This window comes from Ursus americanus, chromosome 8 (assembly GCF_024610735.1).
Source record: "Ursus americanus isolate L20-20 chromosome 8, mUrsAme1.1.p, whole genome shotgun sequence".
NCBI classification, from domain to species: domain Eukaryota; kingdom Metazoa; phylum Chordata; class Mammalia; order Carnivora; family Ursidae; genus Ursus; species Ursus americanus.
In genome coordinates this window covers 19,131,239-19,152,148 of record NC_142134.1, presented here as the reverse complement: position 1 = coordinate 19,152,148, position 20,910 = coordinate 19,131,239, and the positions used below count along the sequence as shown (strand labels likewise).

The 20,910-nt window shown below is 36.4% G+C and overlaps 1 protein-coding gene across 6 annotated transcripts in view; it reads right to left on the bottom strand.

Annotated features, from left to right (window-relative positions):
* The window catches only part of LIN54 (lin-54 DREAM MuvB core complex component), a 65,692-nt gene that overhangs the window by 24,903 nt on the left and 19,879 nt on the right, over positions 1-20,910 (bottom strand). For 4 of the 6 annotated variants that reach the window (XM_045790633.2, XM_045790673.2, XM_045790643.2 and 1 more), the window contains exon 4: positions 15,165-15,307. The exons of the other annotated variants lie outside the window; for them this stretch is intronic. In XM_045790633.2, coding sequence (XP_045646589.1) covers positions 15,165-15,307 — 143 coding nt within the window. The remainder of the gene's footprint in view (positions 1-15,164; positions 15,308-20,910) is intronic. 6 annotated transcript variants of the gene reach the window in all.

Below are 20,910 nucleotides of genomic sequence, written 5' to 3'. Positions count from 1 at the left end.
TATATATATGACATATATATATATATATATACACACACACACACACACACACACATATGTGTGTGTGTGTGTGTGTATATCTCACATCTTCTTTATCCATTCATCTGTCAGTGGACACTTGGGTTGTTTTCATGTCTTGGCTATTGCAAATAACGCTGCAAAAAACATCAGAGTGCAGACATATTTTCAAGATGGTGATCCTACTTCCTTCAGATAAATACCCAGAAGTGAAATTACTGGATTATATGGTGGAGTTCTATTTTCAATTTTGGGGGGAACCTCCATATTGTTTTCCATAATGGCTACGCCAATTTACATTACCACCAACAGTGCACTAGTGTTCCCTTGACTTCCTCACCCACACTGTCTTTGCTAATAGCCATTCTAACGTGTATAAGGTAACATCTCATTGTGGTTTTAATTTGCATTTCCCAGGTGATTAGTCATGCTGAGCATCTTTTCATGTACCTGTTGGCCATCTGTATGTCGTCTTTGGAAAAAACATCTATTCAGTTCCTCTGCCCATTTTTTAATTGGATTGTTTGGTTTTTCTCCATTGAGTTGCATGAGTTCTTTATATGTTTTCAGTATTACCCTTTATCAGATACATGATTTGCAAATATTTTCTCCCATTTCATAGGTCACCTTTCCATTGTGTTGATGGTTTTCTTTATTGTGCTTTTTAGTTTGATGTAGTCCCACTTACTTTTGTTTTTGTTGCCTTTGCTTTTGGTGTCAAATCCAAAAAATCATTGCCAAGACTGATGTCAAAGACCCCTGTTATTTTCTTCTAGGAGTTACGTGGTTTCAGGTCTTATGTTTACAGCTTTAATCTATTTTGAGTTTATTCTTGTATATGCTGTAAGATAATAGCAGTTTCATTCTTTTGTATGTAGCTATCCAGTTTTCCTAAACCATTTTACTACAATAAGTATTTTTCTCCCATTCTACATTTTTGGCTCCTTTGTCATAAATTAATTGACCATATATGTGTGGGTTTATGTCTAAGCTTTCTATTCTGTGCCACCGATCTGTGTATCTGTGTTTATGCCAATACCATACTGTTTTAATTACTATGGGTTTGTAATATAGTTTGAAATCAGGAATTTGTAGGGTTCCATATTAATATGGTTTTTAAAAAAGATTTATTTATTTTAGAAAGAGAGAAAAAAGAAGAGCTCACACACATGTGAGTTGGGGGAGGGGCAGAAGGGGAGAATCTTCAAGAAAACTCCCTGCTGAACACGGGGCCCAATGTGGGGCTCAATCCCACGACCCATGAGATGGTGACCTGAGATGAAACCAAGAGTCAGACGTTCAAGTGACTGAGCCACCCAGGCACCCCCATATTAATATGGTCTTTAAAAATTTGTGACAGCATGTTTACAGAGCTTATCATCATGGAAAAACTGTTTACATTACCCTAATTACCAAACTTCAGGTTATTTAAATAAAAAAACCTACCAAGAAGCAAATTTGCAAGCTTTAAAATGTTTCCAGACTAAGAGACAAATGAGAAAATGAGATAAATATTATATATATTATATGACTAATGACAGAGTGAAACCTTGAAATGAATACCAGAACTTTCAGCACTGTTTTTTTGACTGGTGAAATATTATGAAATAGCTGCAAGGCATTCTTTTGCTATTTTTTCACAGATATTAACCCAACTTATGTTTTATTTATAGTTATGAATTACAGTGACAGGATGAGTAATTGAAATTTATTAGTATCCATGGAAGCATTCAAAGAAAGGGTCAAATGACTGTAACAGGCAAAATTAGACAACCTGCTTTATAAGCATCAGCCTTATACAAATCAGAAACCGGCCCTACTGAAGATTAAAACATTGTCAAGATAGGATAAATAAAATAGTATGGGACTGGCCTAGGAGTAGGTACTAAAGATCACAAGAATAGATAAAAGAACCTATTCAACAAAGAAATGAACAAAGAAAAAAAGAGACAAAAACCACTCTTAAATACAAAGAACAAGTTGGTGGTTGCCAGAGGGGAGGTGGGTGGGAGGATGGGTGAAATAAAGAGGATTAAGAGCACACTTAATCGTGATGAGCACTGAATAATGTACAGAATTGTTGTATCATTATATTGCACATCTAAACTAATATCACGCTATATGTTAATTATACTTCAGGGGTGCCTGGGTGGCTCAGTCATTAAGCGTCTGCCTTCGGCTCAGGTCATGATCCCAGCCTTCTGGGATGGAGCCCCGTATCGGGCTCCCTGCTCAGCGGGAAGCCTGCTTCTCCCTCTCCCACTCCCCCTGCTTGTGTTCCCTCTCGCTGCCTCTCTCTCTAGCAAATAAATAAATAAAAAATCTTTAAAAAAAAACAAACTATACTTCAATAACAAAAAGGGGGAAAAAAGGAAAAAAAATTACAGAACAATGAAAATTAACTATAGCTACAGATTATGACAGAGGTGAATCTTAGATATTATGTTGTAAAGCAAGTTTTAAATTATTAAATTTGGTATTATAACAAAAATAATTTTGAACTATTTGGAGAATTAAAGAAAAATAACCTATATATAGAATACTTCATGATGAAAGTTGGCATCTCAAATAACCGAGAATGGTGAGCTATTCAATAAATGAATTAGCTATTTGGTCTGAAGAAAAAAAGCTGGATCCCTATAACTCATTCTGTGTAATAAATTTGAAATAGATCAAAGATTTAATCTAAAAAAAAAAAAACAACCCAAAAAACAAAACCAATACTGGCATAAAGCCAGACACACAGACCAATGAAACGGAACAGAGTCCACAAAGAAGCCTGCACATATATGGTCAAATGATTTTTAACCAGGGTGCCAAGACCACTCGATGCGGAAAAGACAAATGGTACCAGGAAAACTGGATATCCACATGCAGAAGACTGACAATGACTCCTTTCCCAACATCATATACAAAAATTAACACAAAAGGGATCCATGATCTAAATTTCAGATCTAATACTAAAAAACTCTTACGAGAAAACATAGGGCACCAAAGTTCATAGAAGAGGAGTGCAGAAGACATAAAGACGTGGATAATTTTTTAAAATATAAATCTTGGGGTGCCTGGGTGGCTCAGTCGTTAAGCATCTGCCTTTGGCTCAGGGTGTGATTCTAGGATCCTGGGATCGAGCCCCACATCGGGCTCCCTGCTCCGCTGGGAGCCTGCTTCTTCCTCTCCCAGTCCCCCTGCTTGTGTTCCCTCTTTTGCTGGCTGGCTCTCTGTCAAATAAATAAATAAAATCTTTAAAAAATAAATAAATAAAATAAAATATAAATCTATGTGAGATCTTTTAATCAATTAGAGTGGCAAAGACTAAAAATGATTGATTAAACAGGAGAGCACAGAAACAGACTCACATAAACATGATCAACTGATCTCCGACAAAGGAGCAAAAATAATTCAACAGAGATACTGTTTTCAATAAATTGTGCTAGAGCAACAGGACATCCACATACAAAAAAGTGTATCTCAACACAGACACCTTTCATATGGACTCAGAACTAAAACTATAAAATTATGAAACAATACAACTCCTGGGAGATAACACAGGAGAAAATTTAGTTTACCTTGTGTTTGGTGATGAGTTTTTAGATGCACTACCAAAAGCACAATCCATGAAAGAAAAAACTGGTAAGCCAAACTTCATTAAAATTACAAATTTCTGCTCTGCAAAGGATACTGCTAAGAGTATAAAAGATAAGCCACACACTGGGAGAAAGTATCTGTAAAACGTGTAAAGTCTAAAGATACAGGAGCCATCTGGGTTCCATTCCAAATTACTGAAGCTAAACAGCGCCACAAGAATGCAACCAGTCTATGAAAAACTATAGAATATAAACAACCCAATTTTTTTTTTAAAGGGCAAGAGAAAAAAAAGGAAGATGAAAAAACTAAGAGAAATAGTGATCATTCACAAACTTATCTGATCCCAAATTCAAACAGTGTAAAAATAAATATGATTAGGGAAATGCAAATTAACTAGGTATTTAATGGCATTAAAGGAATGTGGGTAAGTTAAAAAAAAGTGTCCCTATCTGTTATATACATAAAGAAATACCTACAGATGAAATGACATGATTTACTTAAAAAAAAAAAAAAAGTTGGAGGAGGTTATAGATGAAAATAAGGTAAAGACGGTAATTCCAAAGTTGGATAAAGGGTACATGTACACGGGGATTAATTATACTATCCTAACTTTTTAATATTTTTAGACTTTTACTATTTAATTTTAGGGGCGCCTGGGTGGCACAGTCAGTTAAGCGTCTGACTCTTGGTTTTAGCTCAGGTTGTGATCTCAAGGTCCTGAGATCAAGCCCTGTGTTGGGCTCCGCACTTAGCATGGAGTCTGCTTAAGTCTCTTTTCCTCTCCCTCTGCCCCTCCCCCGCCAGCTTGCTCATGCTCTTTCTCTGTGAAGTAAATAAATACATCTTAAAAAAATTTAATTTAAAGTCTCTATAGTAAAGGGGCACCTGGGTGGTTCAGTGAGTTAAGCAGCTGCCTGCGGCTCAGGTCATGATCCCAGGGTCTTGAGATCGAGTCCCACTTCGGGCTCCTTGCTCAGAAGGGAGTCTGCTTCTCCCCCGCCTGCTGCTCCCCCTGCTTGTGCTCTTTCTCTGACAAATAAATAAATAAAATCTTTAAAAAAAAAAGTTTCTATAGTAAAAGGTGTTAATAATATGGCCACAGGACCCCACAGGTATTCAATCAACATAATCATAAGAGCATAAAACAAAACCAATATAACAGAAAAGAGAATAAATTCTCAGTCATTTATTCCTTCTGCTCCTATAACCTGGCTAATGGGTACTGGTATAAGGAGCTAAAAACAAAATAAAGCTTTAGCCAACAGAATCCCAATGGAACCTATAACTTATAATCATCTCAACTCCAACTCTTATTAATCTTACAACAATCTGTATCAAAGTTTATCAGGAAAACAGACACCCTTCACTTCAAATTGTACTTATTACCACCATGATCACCTCCAACTCAAATATGTAAGAGCTTCACAGCAAAAGCAAAAGCTATCAACTTCTGAAATCTCTGTCCCCAAACTGTTCTAACTCAACTTTTTGATATTGTCATTGCTCATATCACTTCCTGCCTGGATATTTGCAAAACAAATTCAATCATCCTTATGACTAGCCTCTACCTGCCACCAGAGACACTGTTAATTATTTTGCAAACTTCACTTTAATTCTTTAGTTCTTGTTGCCTCAGAAACATTCCATGAATCTCCATTTAATGACAAAATTAAGCCTAAATTTGCTTTGTTTTGAAAATTATCCATAATCTAACCTTATCTTTATATGTTCTCCATTCCCTCCAAAGCATTACTAATTCTGATCAGAATAGTTGTCTTAGTGCCCCACACATACACTATATCTATTTCAGCTCTAGTCCTTCACTCTTGTGGATGACATCCACTCTAATTCATACCCATACAAAACCTTAGCTCACGGATGCCTTCAAATCATCCTATCTCCTTACATAGCATCTCATGTCATCATAAGTCTGTTCATGGTTTCGCAATTTTATATGTTTGTATAATTATTTGATTTATTTGTCACACTCCCTCCCGCAACCTCCACAGGCTTTAGGTTCCACACTTCTATTTTTGCTCTCTCCTGTTTCATAGCACAGCCCCTAACACATAGTAGGCATTGATTAAGTATCTGAGTAAATGGTGAATGAAGGAATACCAGGACTTACCTCTCTTTAGTTTTGAACCATCTTGTCTATACTACACAACTAAGCACCTATTTCATCATTCATTGCTGTTTTATGTGCATTCAATTTTGTCTGCCCAACCACTACTGTAAGCTCTTCTATAGTTCCCACAGTCCCAGCACAAGGGACACACTGACCTCAATAAATATTGACAGCCACAGATAAACACAGAATAGAAGAGTATCTCTCTATAACAGAAACCTTCATTATTGTTCAGGTTCCCAATTTCCTGACAAATGTCAATTACCTATGTTAATGTAGCATTCTTATGCTATATATGGATGAGTATGCTACAGACTGCCTTCTGCTAACCAAAATCCAGTCTCTTCTGCTTCCTGAGCATACAGCCAATTATATTTCCTAGTCTCTCTTGTTAAGGTGAGGCCACGCAACTCAGTTTTATTTTAGCTAGTGAAGTGAATGGATGCATATTTCCAGGTCTGGCCCATAAAAGCCTCCCACGTGTGCTTTTCTAAGTCTTTTCCCTTCCAGCTGGCTAGAATGGAGATAACCTTCAGAGAGACTAAGAACATCATTCAGGTTATTTTAATTTCAAGCCTATTATAAATATTAGTAAAATTAAAATAAACCTATCACAACACTTTTTATAATGTATTCCAGGGAATCAAATCAACACAGTGATTTAATACTCACCAGTATCTATTATATTTTTTAAAATACAAATAAACCATTCTTTAGCAGTAGGAAATTTACATTATTTCCTTTACTCTGTGAACTTGCATTTAATTCCATGAACTCTAAAAATTTTATTCTAGTGTAACATTTTTATGCTTGAAATTCCTTTATAATCCTCTGAAACAAGAAGATGTATATAAATTGAAAATTTAAAAGCATTATTTCCCATTACCCTAATGTAAAGCTCTAAGTATTACATAATTTTGTCTGGATTGAGTTAATTACTGTATAGAGTTAATCAAAGCAACATAAATACATTACAAATTGTGATTATTACAAATAAAAAAGATTTTATTGGAATGCATCTCTTAGTGAAAGGGATGACGGCACTCATTTTTAAAGATTATTTCCCATACTCACAGCTGAATATTACATATGGCAAGAGTGAAAGTTCAGCACCAATTCTATTTCTATTTTTCTTATAAATACTAAAAACATTATTTGCACAAATAAGTATACATAAACAGGAGAATAATTATTATAATAATATACGTTAATATTCTGAACAACTCCTGAATTTTATACCTAAACTTACATTGTATTCTACCACCAAAAATTACTTTTAATGCTCTGAAAACTCACTTAGGTCTTCTTTTAATTTAGTGGAGAGAAAAAAATCTGGAACCTATCCAAACTACAAGCAAAAAGTTGTAATAATCTGCAGCCATTTGTTTCTCAATTTCTAGGACATATGTCAAAAAAATTTTTTTATCAAAACGTCTCAAGTGATACGTGCCTTGTTTATCCAGACACATTAAAAAATAATTAGGAAAAACTTTTCTTAACTTCTTACACTAATAATAATGTTTTTATCTTAACTGAGACTTAGGTTACATAGATATATGTATTTTATCTAAACTCTTCTAATGGTATCTTTAAGATCGACATATTTCAGTATACATAAATTTCACCTCCAATGAAAAACCTCTAAACAAAGAGTGAATTCTAGTTAATGGTATGCTTGATGAAATATTTGGGGAGAAGTATACTGGAAATGTACAACTTACTCTGAAATGAATTTTAAAAATAAGGTGATTAATAGATACAGGGACAGAGAGATAAATGACAAAGCAACTACAGGAAACTGTTGAATCTAGAATTTAATTATAAAAGCTTCATAGAATTCTTCCAAGCTAGAAGAGCCAGAAGTAGGAAGAATTCAAGAAGCTATACTGGTCATAGAAATCAGAAAAGAAACTTTATTATTGTTATTTTTTAAGCTTAAGCCACCCATACATAGCTTATGCTCTGAAATGCCTCACATGGCAGACTACATTCTAAATGGCTAGGTGATGGTTCAATTACTTACCACAGGCAGGGCAAACAGGACAGATTTGTTTACCAAATAAAAGCCAAAAAGGAAAAGCACTCCCCTGGGTTGGAGAGCAAAACTGACAAGAAGTATATGTAAGGTGTATTCAAAGATATCAAGGATAATTTGCATAAACTCTCAAAAGTAGAGAGTAAGATATTTTGAAGATGCATTCACGTTCATCATAAAGACATTAAGGGAAAAAAAGGTAACCATTAACATTACATAAAGTATGATGAGGCCTTACATTTTAGGAGTATTTATTTACTCTAAGACCAAATTAGTGGGAAGAAAGGGTTTCAAAGTTTCTAACCTCTCATTTCTTTGATCCAATTTTCTTTTTCTTTTTTTTTTTTTTTTAAGATTTTTTTTATTTGACAGAGAGAGAGTGAGAGAGCACAAGTAGGGGGAGCAGCAGCAGGAGAGGGAGAAGCAGGCTCCCCGAGGAGCAGGGAGCCCGATGAAGGGTCCATCCCAGGACTTTGGGATCATGACCTGAGCCAAAGGCAGATGCTTAACTGACTGAGCCACCCAATTTTCTAGAACACAGGGTCTGGAAACCTTTCCTGAGCTTCATTTATCCAAAAGTTCACTATCCTGAAATCTTTTTGATCAGATTTGAAATCAACAGCCCAGCTTCACTCTGTGTTCTAAGTCACCTACTTTTAACAGAATATGGTTTCCCCACCCTAGATGCAAAAGTTTAAAAATCCAAAATTTTTTTTAAAAAAAATGGTCCAGACAGCCATTCCAGCAATAAAGTGAGAGGAAGACTAAGAGATGCCCTAGATGTTGTGACCATCAGATAAGAACTTTAAAATAACTATGATTAATATATTAGCCGATTCAGTAGGAAAGTAAGACAACACGCAATGAACTGTGGGGGAACTGCAGCAGAAAGATGGAAACTGGAAGAAAAGGGTCAAATGGAAATGCTAGAAATTTAAAAAATACAATTATCAGTGATGAAGAAGTCCTTCAGTGGGCCCAGTCAGTAAACTCCATGCAAATGAGGAAGGAATCAATGCATCTGAAGACATGTCAATAGAAATTACCCAAACTGAAACAAAAAGAAACAAAGTGGGAGAGGAAACACACAAGAGAGTATCTAGAGCTATGGAACTATATCAGTCCAACGTTTTTGAAAATAGAGTTCTAGAATGACGAGAGAATGAATGACGCAGAAGAAATATTTGAAGAGATAATAGCCAAAAGTTTTCAAAAAAATAAAAGACAATAAATTATACATCCAAGACAGTTTAAAATCAAGATAAATATGTCTTATAAAAAGAAAGCAATAATAACACAGCACATAGCTGGATACATAACAGTCAAACCAGAGAAATCCAAATATAAAGAGGAAATCTTGAAAGTAGGCAGGGGAAAAAAAGACATATTACATTTACAAAGGGAGAAAAGACAAAAATTACAGCATTAATTCTCGCCAAAAACTATGCAACCTAGAAGTTGATGGGGTGACTTTTTTAAAGCACTGGGGGAACTATCAAGCCAGAATTTTTTACCCAATGAAAATATCTTTCAAAGGTAACGGCAAAATAAGACTTTTTCATGCAATACAAAAGCTGAGAGAATCTCATCAGCAGAATTTTCCTTAAAAGAAATTTTAATTTTCCTAAAGAAAGTTTTTTTTAAAGATTTTATTTCTTTATTTGAGAGAGAGAGAGAGAGAGAGAGAGAGAATTCAAGTGGGGGGAGGAGCAGAGGGAGAGGGACAAGCAGACTCCCACTGAGTGTGGAGCCTAACATGGGGCCTGAGGTCAAGACCCAAGCCAAAACCAAGAGTTGGATGCTCAACCGACTGAGCCACCCAGGTACCCCTCCTAAAGAAAGCTCTTTAGGGAGGAGTTTTATACCAAACTAAGATTGGGGCCTACAGAAAGAAAGGACATGTGTAAGATATAGCTAAAATGAAAATAAATAAAGGACTTACTTTTCTTATTTTTAATTATTTTAAAAGGTAATTTTGTGTAAATCAAAAACAAAAATGTATTATGGAGTTCATAACATGTAAAAGTAAAATGTTTAACAATGACAGCATAAAGGATAGGAGAAAAGAACTGGAAGTACTCAACTGTAAGGTTCTTACCCTAAATGAAGTTTCATGAATATAAAGATAGACTACATTAAGTAAAAAATGTATTATTTGACTCTAGAGCAACCAATAAATTTTTAAAAGTTTAAACTATAATAAGCCAATAGTGGAGATAAAATAGAATCACAAAAACTATTCAATTCACCCAAAAGAAGGCAGAAAAAGAGTTAGAAAAAAAAAAAAAAAGGAAGAGATGAGACAGAGAATAACTAGTAAGACACAAGATTTAAATCCAAGCATATGAACAATTATATTAAATACAAATGGTCTAGAAATATTGATTTTTTATATTGACTAAGTATCTAACCATCTTGCTAAATTTATATATTAATTCTAATAGTTCAATAGCAGATTCTTAAATTTTACATGTATATAATAACATAATATGTAATCTGTGACATTTTTTTACTTTCTTTTGAAACCCTATGCCATTTGTTGCTTTTTCTTGCAATACTGCATTAATGCAGGCCTATGGTAGAATTGAACAAGTGTGGGAAGTGGATATGCTTGTTCAACACTGCACCATAACATGAAGTTTGATGTATTTTCTTCCTTTTCAAATTATGAAAGTATCCTTCTATTTTTATTGTTTCAAGTATTTTTAACCAAAATGGAGGCTGGCTACCACGAGGATTTTTCCACATGTATTGAGAGGTACTGTATATATTTGCAAAATTATTCTTTTTCCTATTAATGTTGTGAATTCGATGGATAGATTTCTGAATGTTAAATCACACTGCATTTCTGAAATAAATCCAAACATGCCATGAAAAAAAATAGTACTTGAAGGTAAGAATAAGATTACAGGACAAAAGACATTAAATGTCAGAAAGCAGAGGAGAACAGCATTGCTAAAATCTAAAGCAAGAAGAAAGTAAACCATGTAGAAACATATTTTCATTGGTTTAGTGCTTATTTACATATCTAATAAATACTTTAGAGAACTGAGGATTACTTTAGAAAATAAATGGAAGAAATATGTCCTACAATAACAGACAACCAGAGTATCAAGTAAATCGAGAAAACATTAGACATGCCTGACTTCCAAAACAAACCTGATAACATTAGTTTCAAAGATGCAGAAGACAGTGAGAATGGTCTGTAGAATGTAATGAGAAGAAGCAAGGAAGACACGCAGTCCTGTCCCCTCCACTGCAGGCTCAGTGGCCTAAGGACTAAAGGAGAAAAAAATGGTCATCATTCAAGAGGTCTGCTGGGGAAGCAGTATCCTAGGGGAGAGTCGGGTATCTGTTAGAACAAGAAAATAAAAGGAACATTCAGTAAAGAGGTTGAGGATTTAGGGTATTCTTTTGATTATGAACTCCAGGGAGGGCACAGTGAGGGAGTTCAAGAGTAGGGGATAGGTGGGAAGAGGGATAGAAGATATTGACAGCCTTAAGGAGATTGTAGATGTGAGAGAGAAAAGGTGATGTAGGAGTCTGGGCCTTTGGATGGAACCCAATATAAACAGGGATAAATTATGAGAGAATTCCTGGTTATTCAAGGCAGATGGTAGTCAGATTGTGAGTGCTGGCAGGTAGGAAAAGGCAGGTATTTGGGAGTTTCCTTTTGACCACTTTTGATCAATAGGGCAAATCCTTACTTTTCAGTCTTTTTCTTAATTGACTTTCCTGACATTTGAGATTGTAGCCCAACATCATTCTTGAAGTCATCTCCCCTTCTAGTTTTTTTTAGTTTCTCCTACTACCTCTCTTACCATTCCTTTTTTCCACGGACTTCCTCTCTTCTACTAACTCTTAATATTTCTGTGGTTCGGTCCTGCTTTCTTCTCTCTACACACAACCTCACGTTCCCTGGTTGATTTCATCTATATACACAGTTTTAGTCACTGCCTATATTCAGCTTCTTAATGGACATCTTCCTTTAGATAATCAGTGGGTACTTCGATGACCAACATCTCCAAAAATTAAACAGTATCTTACCCAAATCAGCTATTCTCTCTATATTCCCTCTCTAGTGTAAAATGATAATGTGATTTTTTTCCTACTATCTCAAATCGGGCTGAAGTGAGTCCTCCAAGCCTGAGAACTACATATGATAAACCCCCACACTCTAAAAAGGAAGACAAGATATCCGTGGCAGACTTACTGAAAGAGAGCATCCCTATCATCCACCTCCTGCCTACTGAAAATGAAACAAAACAGACTGGAAATAGATGTGAATTTACAAACAGAGAGAATGAAGGCTTTATACCTCAGTAAGAACAAAGGCAGGGGTTCTCCAAGAAAATCTCTGGGATAGACTAGGTGATAAGTGTAAGAAGGAAAAAATGGACATCTTAGTTTTTGGCTGGCAACATATTGTGATAAAGAAACCGTGTGTGTGTGTGTGTGTGTGTGTGTGTGTGCGCGCGTGCGCGTGTGTTATAAACTCATAAGCCTATCTTGGTCTAGCCACACCAGAAATGAATGCAGTGAGAGAGTTCTTGGGAGAACCTGACACATACCCCCAGGATTTTAGGACATATGTGAACACAGAAACTGGTCCCAGACTGGAGAATTGTGACAGCAAGAGGTTGGATGGAGCTGTTAAAATGGCAGAGCAAGAACATGAAGGACAGCGGTTAGTCAAGCTGCACTTCTAACACTGGGTTCTACAGGTTTCCTATTAGCCAAACAGATGCTGCAGAAGGGCTATAGCATCTTGATGGGCCAAAGACATGTGCCTCTGCTGTAGGGTGCTCGGCAGTAAAAGGTTGTAGGGCAGACTACAGGAGGCAAGAGATGGCCAGGAGAAAACTGCCAAAGATAGCCTGAGTGTGTACCACACTCTTGATAAAGAACAGGGCAATGTGGACATATTCATAGGGGTGTCCAAAAACTTTCCTAAATGCACATCTGTAAAAGCCCACACTGGGACACCTGCCACACTGGCCATTAGATTATAATAGTCCCAGTCATATAAAACTTTGTCCTTTCTCTTCTAATCTTCCTTCCAATCAGTAGAAAGCAGAAAGGTGGGGGGGGGGGGGTCGAAGAGAGGAAGAAACGGATTACACTCCTCTTCTCCACTACATGGTCCCAGAGCCATGATTAGGTCTGAGTTGAAGAGAGAAGCTTTCAACTAGATTTAAGGTTTTGCCTAGACTCTTCATACCTGTGAATTTAATCACCAAAATAAGGCTTGTTCTTATAGTTGAAAATAACCAGTCAAGAGACAGGGAAGGAAGATCCAAGATCTCATGACTAAAGTCAAGGATGAGAGAAGAACAAAGCTAGTTCCTATTTGCACGCTGTCAGGTATAGCCTGTATACCAGTCATACTAGTCCATACTGCCGCCACCCACTCTGTTATTCAAGTCAGGAATCTAGGAGTCATCCCAGAGTCTTCCTCTCCCTCAGACTCTGACATCCAGTCTTATGTCTTAAATCTCTTTTAAGACATCTCTTCTTCCCAAGCCCCTTAGCTACTAGTCTAACTCAAACATAAAGTACTATAACAATCTAACTTAGTGATTTCCCACCCTGGCCCACACTTTAGAATTTTAAAATATTAAAATACCTAGGACCCCGCCTTACAGACCCTCATGTAAATGGAGTCAGGGTAGGACCCAGCCATTAGTGCTTTCAAGGGGTCCCAGGGTGCTTCGAAAGTTCAGCCAAGGTTGAGAATCACTAACCTAACTGGTCTCTCTCAGAATTGAGACTTACTTTCCTCCAAAATATCTTTCATAATGCCACAAGAATTATCTTTTTAAAAATGCAAATCTCGTATTATCCTAGTGTAGTGGTTTTCAATCTAGGGTACCCATTAAAATCACTTAGAGAGCTTTTAAAAATCCTGATACCAGGCCAAACTCCAGATCAATTAGAACAGTCTCTGGGGATAAGAACCAGGCATTCCCCAGGTGATCCCAATGAGCAGATGAGGACACCACTGCCCTAGAAGCAATGGAAAGCCATTGAAAGTCTTCAAGAAAAATACAGTGCAAACTCCCCTGAAGATAATAACACCTTCCACCTAACCTCAGCATCCTCAGTTCTCACACTACCAAGCAATGCAGTTCCCTCAAAGGGCCACTAAATTTTCCACTTTTGTGTAAAGTATTACTTCAATCCAGAAAGCTGCTAACCCACAGCTAAGACCCAAAACACCTTTAAGGTTAAGACCTTTCAAGAACAGCCTTTGTATAAACCGTTCCTGACACACAGCAGAGCTCATCAACCCACTTGTGACCATCATGATTCTGTAGGGCAATTCTTAATGTTTAAGTCTAACTTCCCTGTTAAAATGAAAAACTTTATGCTTTTATCCCCAGTGCTTATCACTATGCATAGCACATAGTAAGCACTCAAATATCTACTGAATTCATTTAAGTAATTATTTTCTACTATTATTATGCAAGTAGAATCCCATTTTAATGAACTGTAAGAGACATTACATTTATACATTGTATTCAAGTCTCACTAAGACAGAAACCAACAGCCATACTTTTTAAAAAATGTAAAACTAATGTTTAATGGTTGTTCCATTTATGAATAATAGTAAGTTAAGGAAAAAGACGGTACAAAGGGTAGTAAGTTTCCAGAATCACAAAGGCAGCATCTTACAGAATAATGATGCTTAGCTTTCCACCTGAATATGTCCTTTAAAACATACCTTTTCAAAATGTTATGCTGGTATAATGACTCTGTATGTTTTAGGAAAGTGGGTGAAGACTACTTACTTGACCTAAGAGTAAAATGATAGCTACCTTAAAATGAAAACAAATTATGAAAAGCTTTTGAATGCTCTGAATGAACTGTACTTAAGTCTAAAAACTCTGAGAATCTGGTTACCAGCATTTGATGGCAATTTCTAGTACTCTGGGCACTCTGTTTCCCAGCAAAAGCTCAGCTCTCCATGAAACCCAGGACAGTTTAAGCAGAAAACAGAGTATTTTATCAAAATAATAATAAAGTTACATTTAACATTTTATATTCATATAGTCACTACATATGTGACTTCCCAAAGACAATAATTTTGCACAAATATTAGCTGAAGAACTAAACACATCATGTACCTCATTCAAAAGATTTTTGTTGTACCCACATTCATATGGGCCATGGAAATTATCTTAGCATGCAAAATGATTACTAGGTTACTATGTGCTTAGAGTAAGTTTTTGTTTTCTGCCATAAATCCCTGATTACTAAATTAATCTAGTATTCGATGAATGCCTATTACTTGTTTGGGAATATATTAAAACTGAAGTATCTAAAGTGACTAGTAAGAACATAAAGGCATTAACCACAACACTGGGCGTTTGTGGCTAATTTTTTTTTTTTTACCTTATTTGGCGATTTCAAAGGTGAGATGGCTATTTTATTTGGTGTCTGTGTTGTAGAATTTAAAGTTGATCCAATAACACCACTTTCAGATATTGTTATGGTCTTTGATGGAGTCCCGGGAGTAGACTGTGAAAGAACCCTACCTGCAAATGAGAGGCAGCACATCAGTTTGGCTTTTTCCAGTAATAATATAAAAATGTATGTGTTGATGATCTCCACCCACAAGGACTGTAGCATATATGTCCACTACTTCATAGGTATCCAGGTATGAACTAACCACTCAAGTGAGTCCCTAATGAACTAAGTTGAAACTAATCGGAAGGAAACAAAACAATGCTTCTTGGTTAACACTTAGTATCTTAATACCGCTGTATGTAAAGTCCATGAAAACACTTCTGTTCATATTCTCATCAATCCTGTTAAGTTCTATAAATCAGAATCAGAAAGTAGGCTCAGGACAACTATGCAACATACCCTGTATAACACAGCTCCTGAAAGTCAGGCCTTGAATCCAAGTCTCAAAACTTAATCTCTGTACTATACTACAGCTGTCTTATTCTGAACTTAAACCATTCAGGACACAGTTTAAAGCCACCTCTATAAAAGCTATCAGACTAACTTGAACACTGTTTGCTTTAATACTACCTGATTTTTAGACTGCCAAAAGGAAAAGAAAAAATTCCAACAAGAATGCAGGAATACTGTATTCCCTTCTGGACAATACCCATCAGGAAAAACAGAGAAAAACTGAAGGGTGTCTGGATGCTTAGGAAATTGGGAATCATATCACAATGAACTGAAATATTAGGAATTTGTATCCTATGCAAGAGAGGAGTACAAAGACATGACACACCTCCAAATTCTTGAAAGACTGTGTGTGACAGCCGTTCACCAAGTATTCTGGTTCTCTCCCATTCTGGGCATTCTAGGTAGAACTGCCCTTCTGACCCATCCCCACACCCTGAGATTAGGTTAGGGTCACATGACAAGTTCTACCTAATGAATTATGAGTAGAGGTGATGTGTGTCATTCTGGGCCAGAACATTTACTGCTTATGCGAGACCTTCCAAAGCTCTCCCTCCCTCTGCCACATCTGAGATGACAGTCCCTCTGTCAGCCTGGGTCCTTGAGAGACCATGATAAAAAGAGCCCCCTTTCTAATCCACAGTGGACATGTAGATCATCTTATCAAGTATGAACAAAAAGTACAATTTTTTAAACTTCTGAGACTTAGAGATTGTTTATTATGGCAGGAAAGCCAAGGTTATCCTGACTGATCCAAGCTGTCACGTGGAAGGATCAGAGCCACTCTAGTACATTGGATATACGGTGCTAATACACAGAAACGCAAGTTTCAGCTCAGCACTAGGAAAGAACTTCTAACAAAAATTTCCAACTGAAATGACCATTTCCCACAAGTGAGTTTTCAGTCCCTGAAGGTGTTCTAACCAGATGCTGTATAATCAAATCCACTGGCTAAAGAGGGAATTCAAGCACCCAAGAAAGAAAAAAGGTAGATAACTACATTATCTCTAAAATTCCCTCTTAGATACTATGATTTAATTCATAGATATAGGGGCACCTGGGTGGCTCAGTCGTTAAGCATCTGCCTTTGGCTCAGGGCATGATCCCAGAGTCCTGGGATCGAGCCCCACATCAGGCTCCTCTGCTGGGAGCCTGCTTCTTCCTCTCCCACTCCCCCTGCTTGTGTTCCCTCTCTCGCTGGCTGTTTCTCTCTCTCTGTCAAATAAAAAAAATAAAATTAAAAAAAATTCATAGATATATCTAGAGATGAAAGGGGGGGGAAGCAAGAGAAAAAGAGAAAAAAAAAGGACTTTCTCTTTAGACAAAAATAGAGAACTCGCACTTAAGAACTTCTGGATTGTTTTTTCTGTTAACAGTGTCACAGTATACACAGTTTCTTTTTAAAATCAGGTTTATCTGACATTTATGAATTTTTAAAATATTTTTTTTTAAAGATTTTTTATTTATTTATTCAACAGAGATAGAGACAGCCAGCGAGAGAGGGAACACAAGCAGGGGGAGTGGGAGAGGAAGAAGCAGGCTCATAGCGGAGGAGCCTGATGTGGGGCTCGATCCCACAACGCCGGGATCACGCCCTGAGCTGAAGGCAGACGTTTAACCGCTGTGCCACCCAGGCGCCCCGAATTTTTAAAATATTTTAAATACAATTTTTTCAATTTCTTTGTAGTACATGGTTACATTTAATTTCATTGGTAATAGTCATTAACGAATTTCAGCTGAGAGTTGTTTTTTTTAACCTGAATTACATCATAACTAAATAAGTCAATTCTACATAAACTAACTGAATCTACAACAAATATTTTTAGGCCACCCTAAAGTGTTGAGCCTGCCTGAAGTAAAATGTTTGCCTGTTCTAGTTTCTAAAACTAATACCTGTGGGATAAACCTGAAGCCCCAACAACCATTATGTCACGAAAATAAATTACCAATAAAGACACAGTTCCATAAAATGTTCATATTTTAAGGTTATTACTATAATTTCTTATTTGTTCGGCATTATACAGATTCAGAAAAAAGTTTCTGAACAATACAGGAAATCCTCAATTCCTGAAAATAATTGATCCAGAAAAAAGAACACTTAAAAATGAATTCATTGAAAACAGGGACAAAAATTTTATTTTAAATAACAAAGGAAACTAAAGAGTAAAATTTTCACTTTGGGGGAAGGCTTATATTTAACAAAAATCCAATTTATAATTAAAACTACACTAACTCTTAGGATGAACTGCTAAGTCTGGGGGAAAGAGGATTCTTCTGAAAATTTGTATGTCAACACAATGACAGATTCTGTTTGATGGGCACAACTTGATTATATTGAAAGTCATCTCTGCCAAAATAGTTCAGAATTTCATCAATTTTCCCAAGAACCCTCTATACCTCTTTAAAATTCAAGATATTCTTTTCCATGGGCTTGCTTATTTTTCATCCAGATGACATCTCTCTTGATTATCTAATCTCTAAATCCCTATTTATCCGTGGCTCTGCAGACAGATTCAAGCAAGTATGCAAGTTATATAATTTTCCCTTGAAGTCAATTGGCAAGGTATTTACACTCTTGTTGGTTGTTCTCCAAGAAGCAAGAGACATACTCCAGAAGATGGGGGGCTAGGAGGCAGGCAGGGAGCTCACTTATCTAAGGGAGGACTAATTCTGTAAGAGATTAATTTATTAGTGAATATTTTCACATTGACGAGGCTCGCTCCACTGTAGAACCTTGTACCTCGGAGCTCCGAGAACGAGGACCTCTGTATCTCATTTCACCATCTCCGAAGCCTTCTGAAGTGTCGGGTATCAACATTTTATAGAAATAAGATGAATCGATAATTATTTATCCAAGATCATAGACAAAATCAATAGAAGAGCCATGACTAAAACCCCAGTTTCCCAATAGCTCCTTCCACACCACCACATCGCTTCCATGACATACACATTCATCCAAAAACACACATTCGCTGAACCACATCTATGTGCCAGAAACTGTGCCAAGTCCAGAAAGATAAACAAGATAAAAGAGCTACCATTAATGTGGTACATACACACAATGGAGTATTATTCAGCCTAAAAAAGGAAGTCTTACATACTACAACACAGATGAACTATGAGGACATTATACTGAGTGAAATAAGCCAATTACAAAAGAACATATACTGTATAATTCCATGTATATGAGTTATGTAGAGTAATCAAATCGACAGAGACAAAAAGTCTCTGTTAGGAGCTGGGGAGGAGGGAGGAAAGGGGAGTTATTGTTTAATAAGTATAGAGATTCTCTTTTGCAAGATGAGAAAAGTTCTGGAGATGGATGGTGGTGATGGTGGTATAGCAGTGTGAATATACTTAATGCCACTGAACAGTCCACTTGAAAATTATTAAAATGTTATATATGTTATACCACAATTCGTGTCTGTTTATCTTACAACGATTTTTAAAATATAAATAAATTTTTAAAATTTAGATAACAGAACAAAGCAAAAAAACTACTACTAAGAAAAATTACAAATATAGTAGGGGAGATAGACAAGAAAACCAAGTACTATAATACAATGTGACTAATGGAAATATTAAAAACCAGTATGAAATTTAAAGAAGTCTAGTTAAAGTTAAGAATTTAATAGGTAAAATTAAGTTCTATGGGAATACATAAGAGACAATCAGGGGAAGAGTATAGCAAAGAAAGGCATTTTAAATAAAAGGAAAATGCCAAGATCCTAAGTCCTAAGAGAACATGGTCCATTTGGTAATCTCTTAAAATAAGTTACATCAGTAAGAATGGAAATGATAAGAGGTGAAAATGAAAAAAGTATGTATTCAATTAGAAATGCCTTTATTTATTTTTATATATTTTTTAAAGATTTTATTTATTTATTTGATGGAGAGAGAGACAACCAGCGAGAGAGGAAACACAGGCAGGGGGAGTGGGAGAGGAAGAAGCAGGCTCCCAGCGGAGGAGCCTGATGTGGGGCTCGATCCCGGGACTCTGGGATCACACCCTGAGCCGAAGGCAGATGTTTAACGACTGAGCCACCCAGGCGCCCCAGAAATGCCTTTAATGTTAAGAAAGCACTGGCATTTGAATCCAAATCTGACAGACTGAAGCCAAGAAATAGATAAGAAATGGATACAGCCAAGAAAATCTTAGCAAGGGTATGTCAAGATCAGATTTGCATTTTAGAAAAATCACTTATATATAAACATAAGTTTATCTTGACTATAAGACAGAAAAAGATATCCATCTTCAATGAGAAGCCCAAAAGCCATTTAAAAACAATCTAAATGTACTTTGAAAAATCAAGAGCTGCAATATAAAGATGATATAACTTCCCTGTGATAAAGAGAATTCAACAGGAAAGCTACTTCAGTCGTTTAAAATTTGGCTCATATGAATTTAAAAGGCTATATGATGAATCAGTTGACAGTAGAAATTCTCTCTCCAACTGAACTTAATGCCAACAAGTCTAATAAAATTTAACAGAAGTCTATCTCTGCATTTTGATAGAGCCAATAAGTCTGCCTATAATTAAAAGGTGAAGCTATGATTAGTGTGCAAACACATTATATAAATGACCCAAAGACCCAGCAACAACATCATTATAGTCAAATGTAAAAAAGGTAAAATCTTGGCATTGACCAAATATTCATTCAGACACTTTTGCAAACACCACAATTGTTTAGCATATAATTTTCCCACATAATTAAAAATTTTAAGGAACTCTCTCAAACTCAAAACTAGTAAAACAAAAATAAACCCCACTGCACTGAGACATTCCTCTTGGTTAACCCTCTCCACCAAAACCTCTGAAAGCCTCCCAGAGGACTGATGGGGTCCCTTTTTCATCAATATATCCAAAGCCTTCCTTACTTGCAGCCAACTGAAGCCTACTTCCTGAACCAGCTCCAAATCTAAACCCATTCCAGTCTTTCTTCGGGGGCCATACCTGCCTCCCATGACAGCCCTCAAGCCACCAGCCTCCTGTAACATCACAAATCTCTGCTGAGGGCCAAAAGAGAAAATTCATTCACCCAACACTACCCTCAAATTACAATCTTTCCATGCCTCCTCTCACTTACTAAAATGAGAAGCCTCCCTATATACAATTCAAAGCCTCAGGAAAATGACAGATCACTGCCATTGACTTCAGAGTTGTCTATTGTTACACTCTCTGTAAACTGATCAAAAACAGTAGTAGGTGATTTTAGTGTA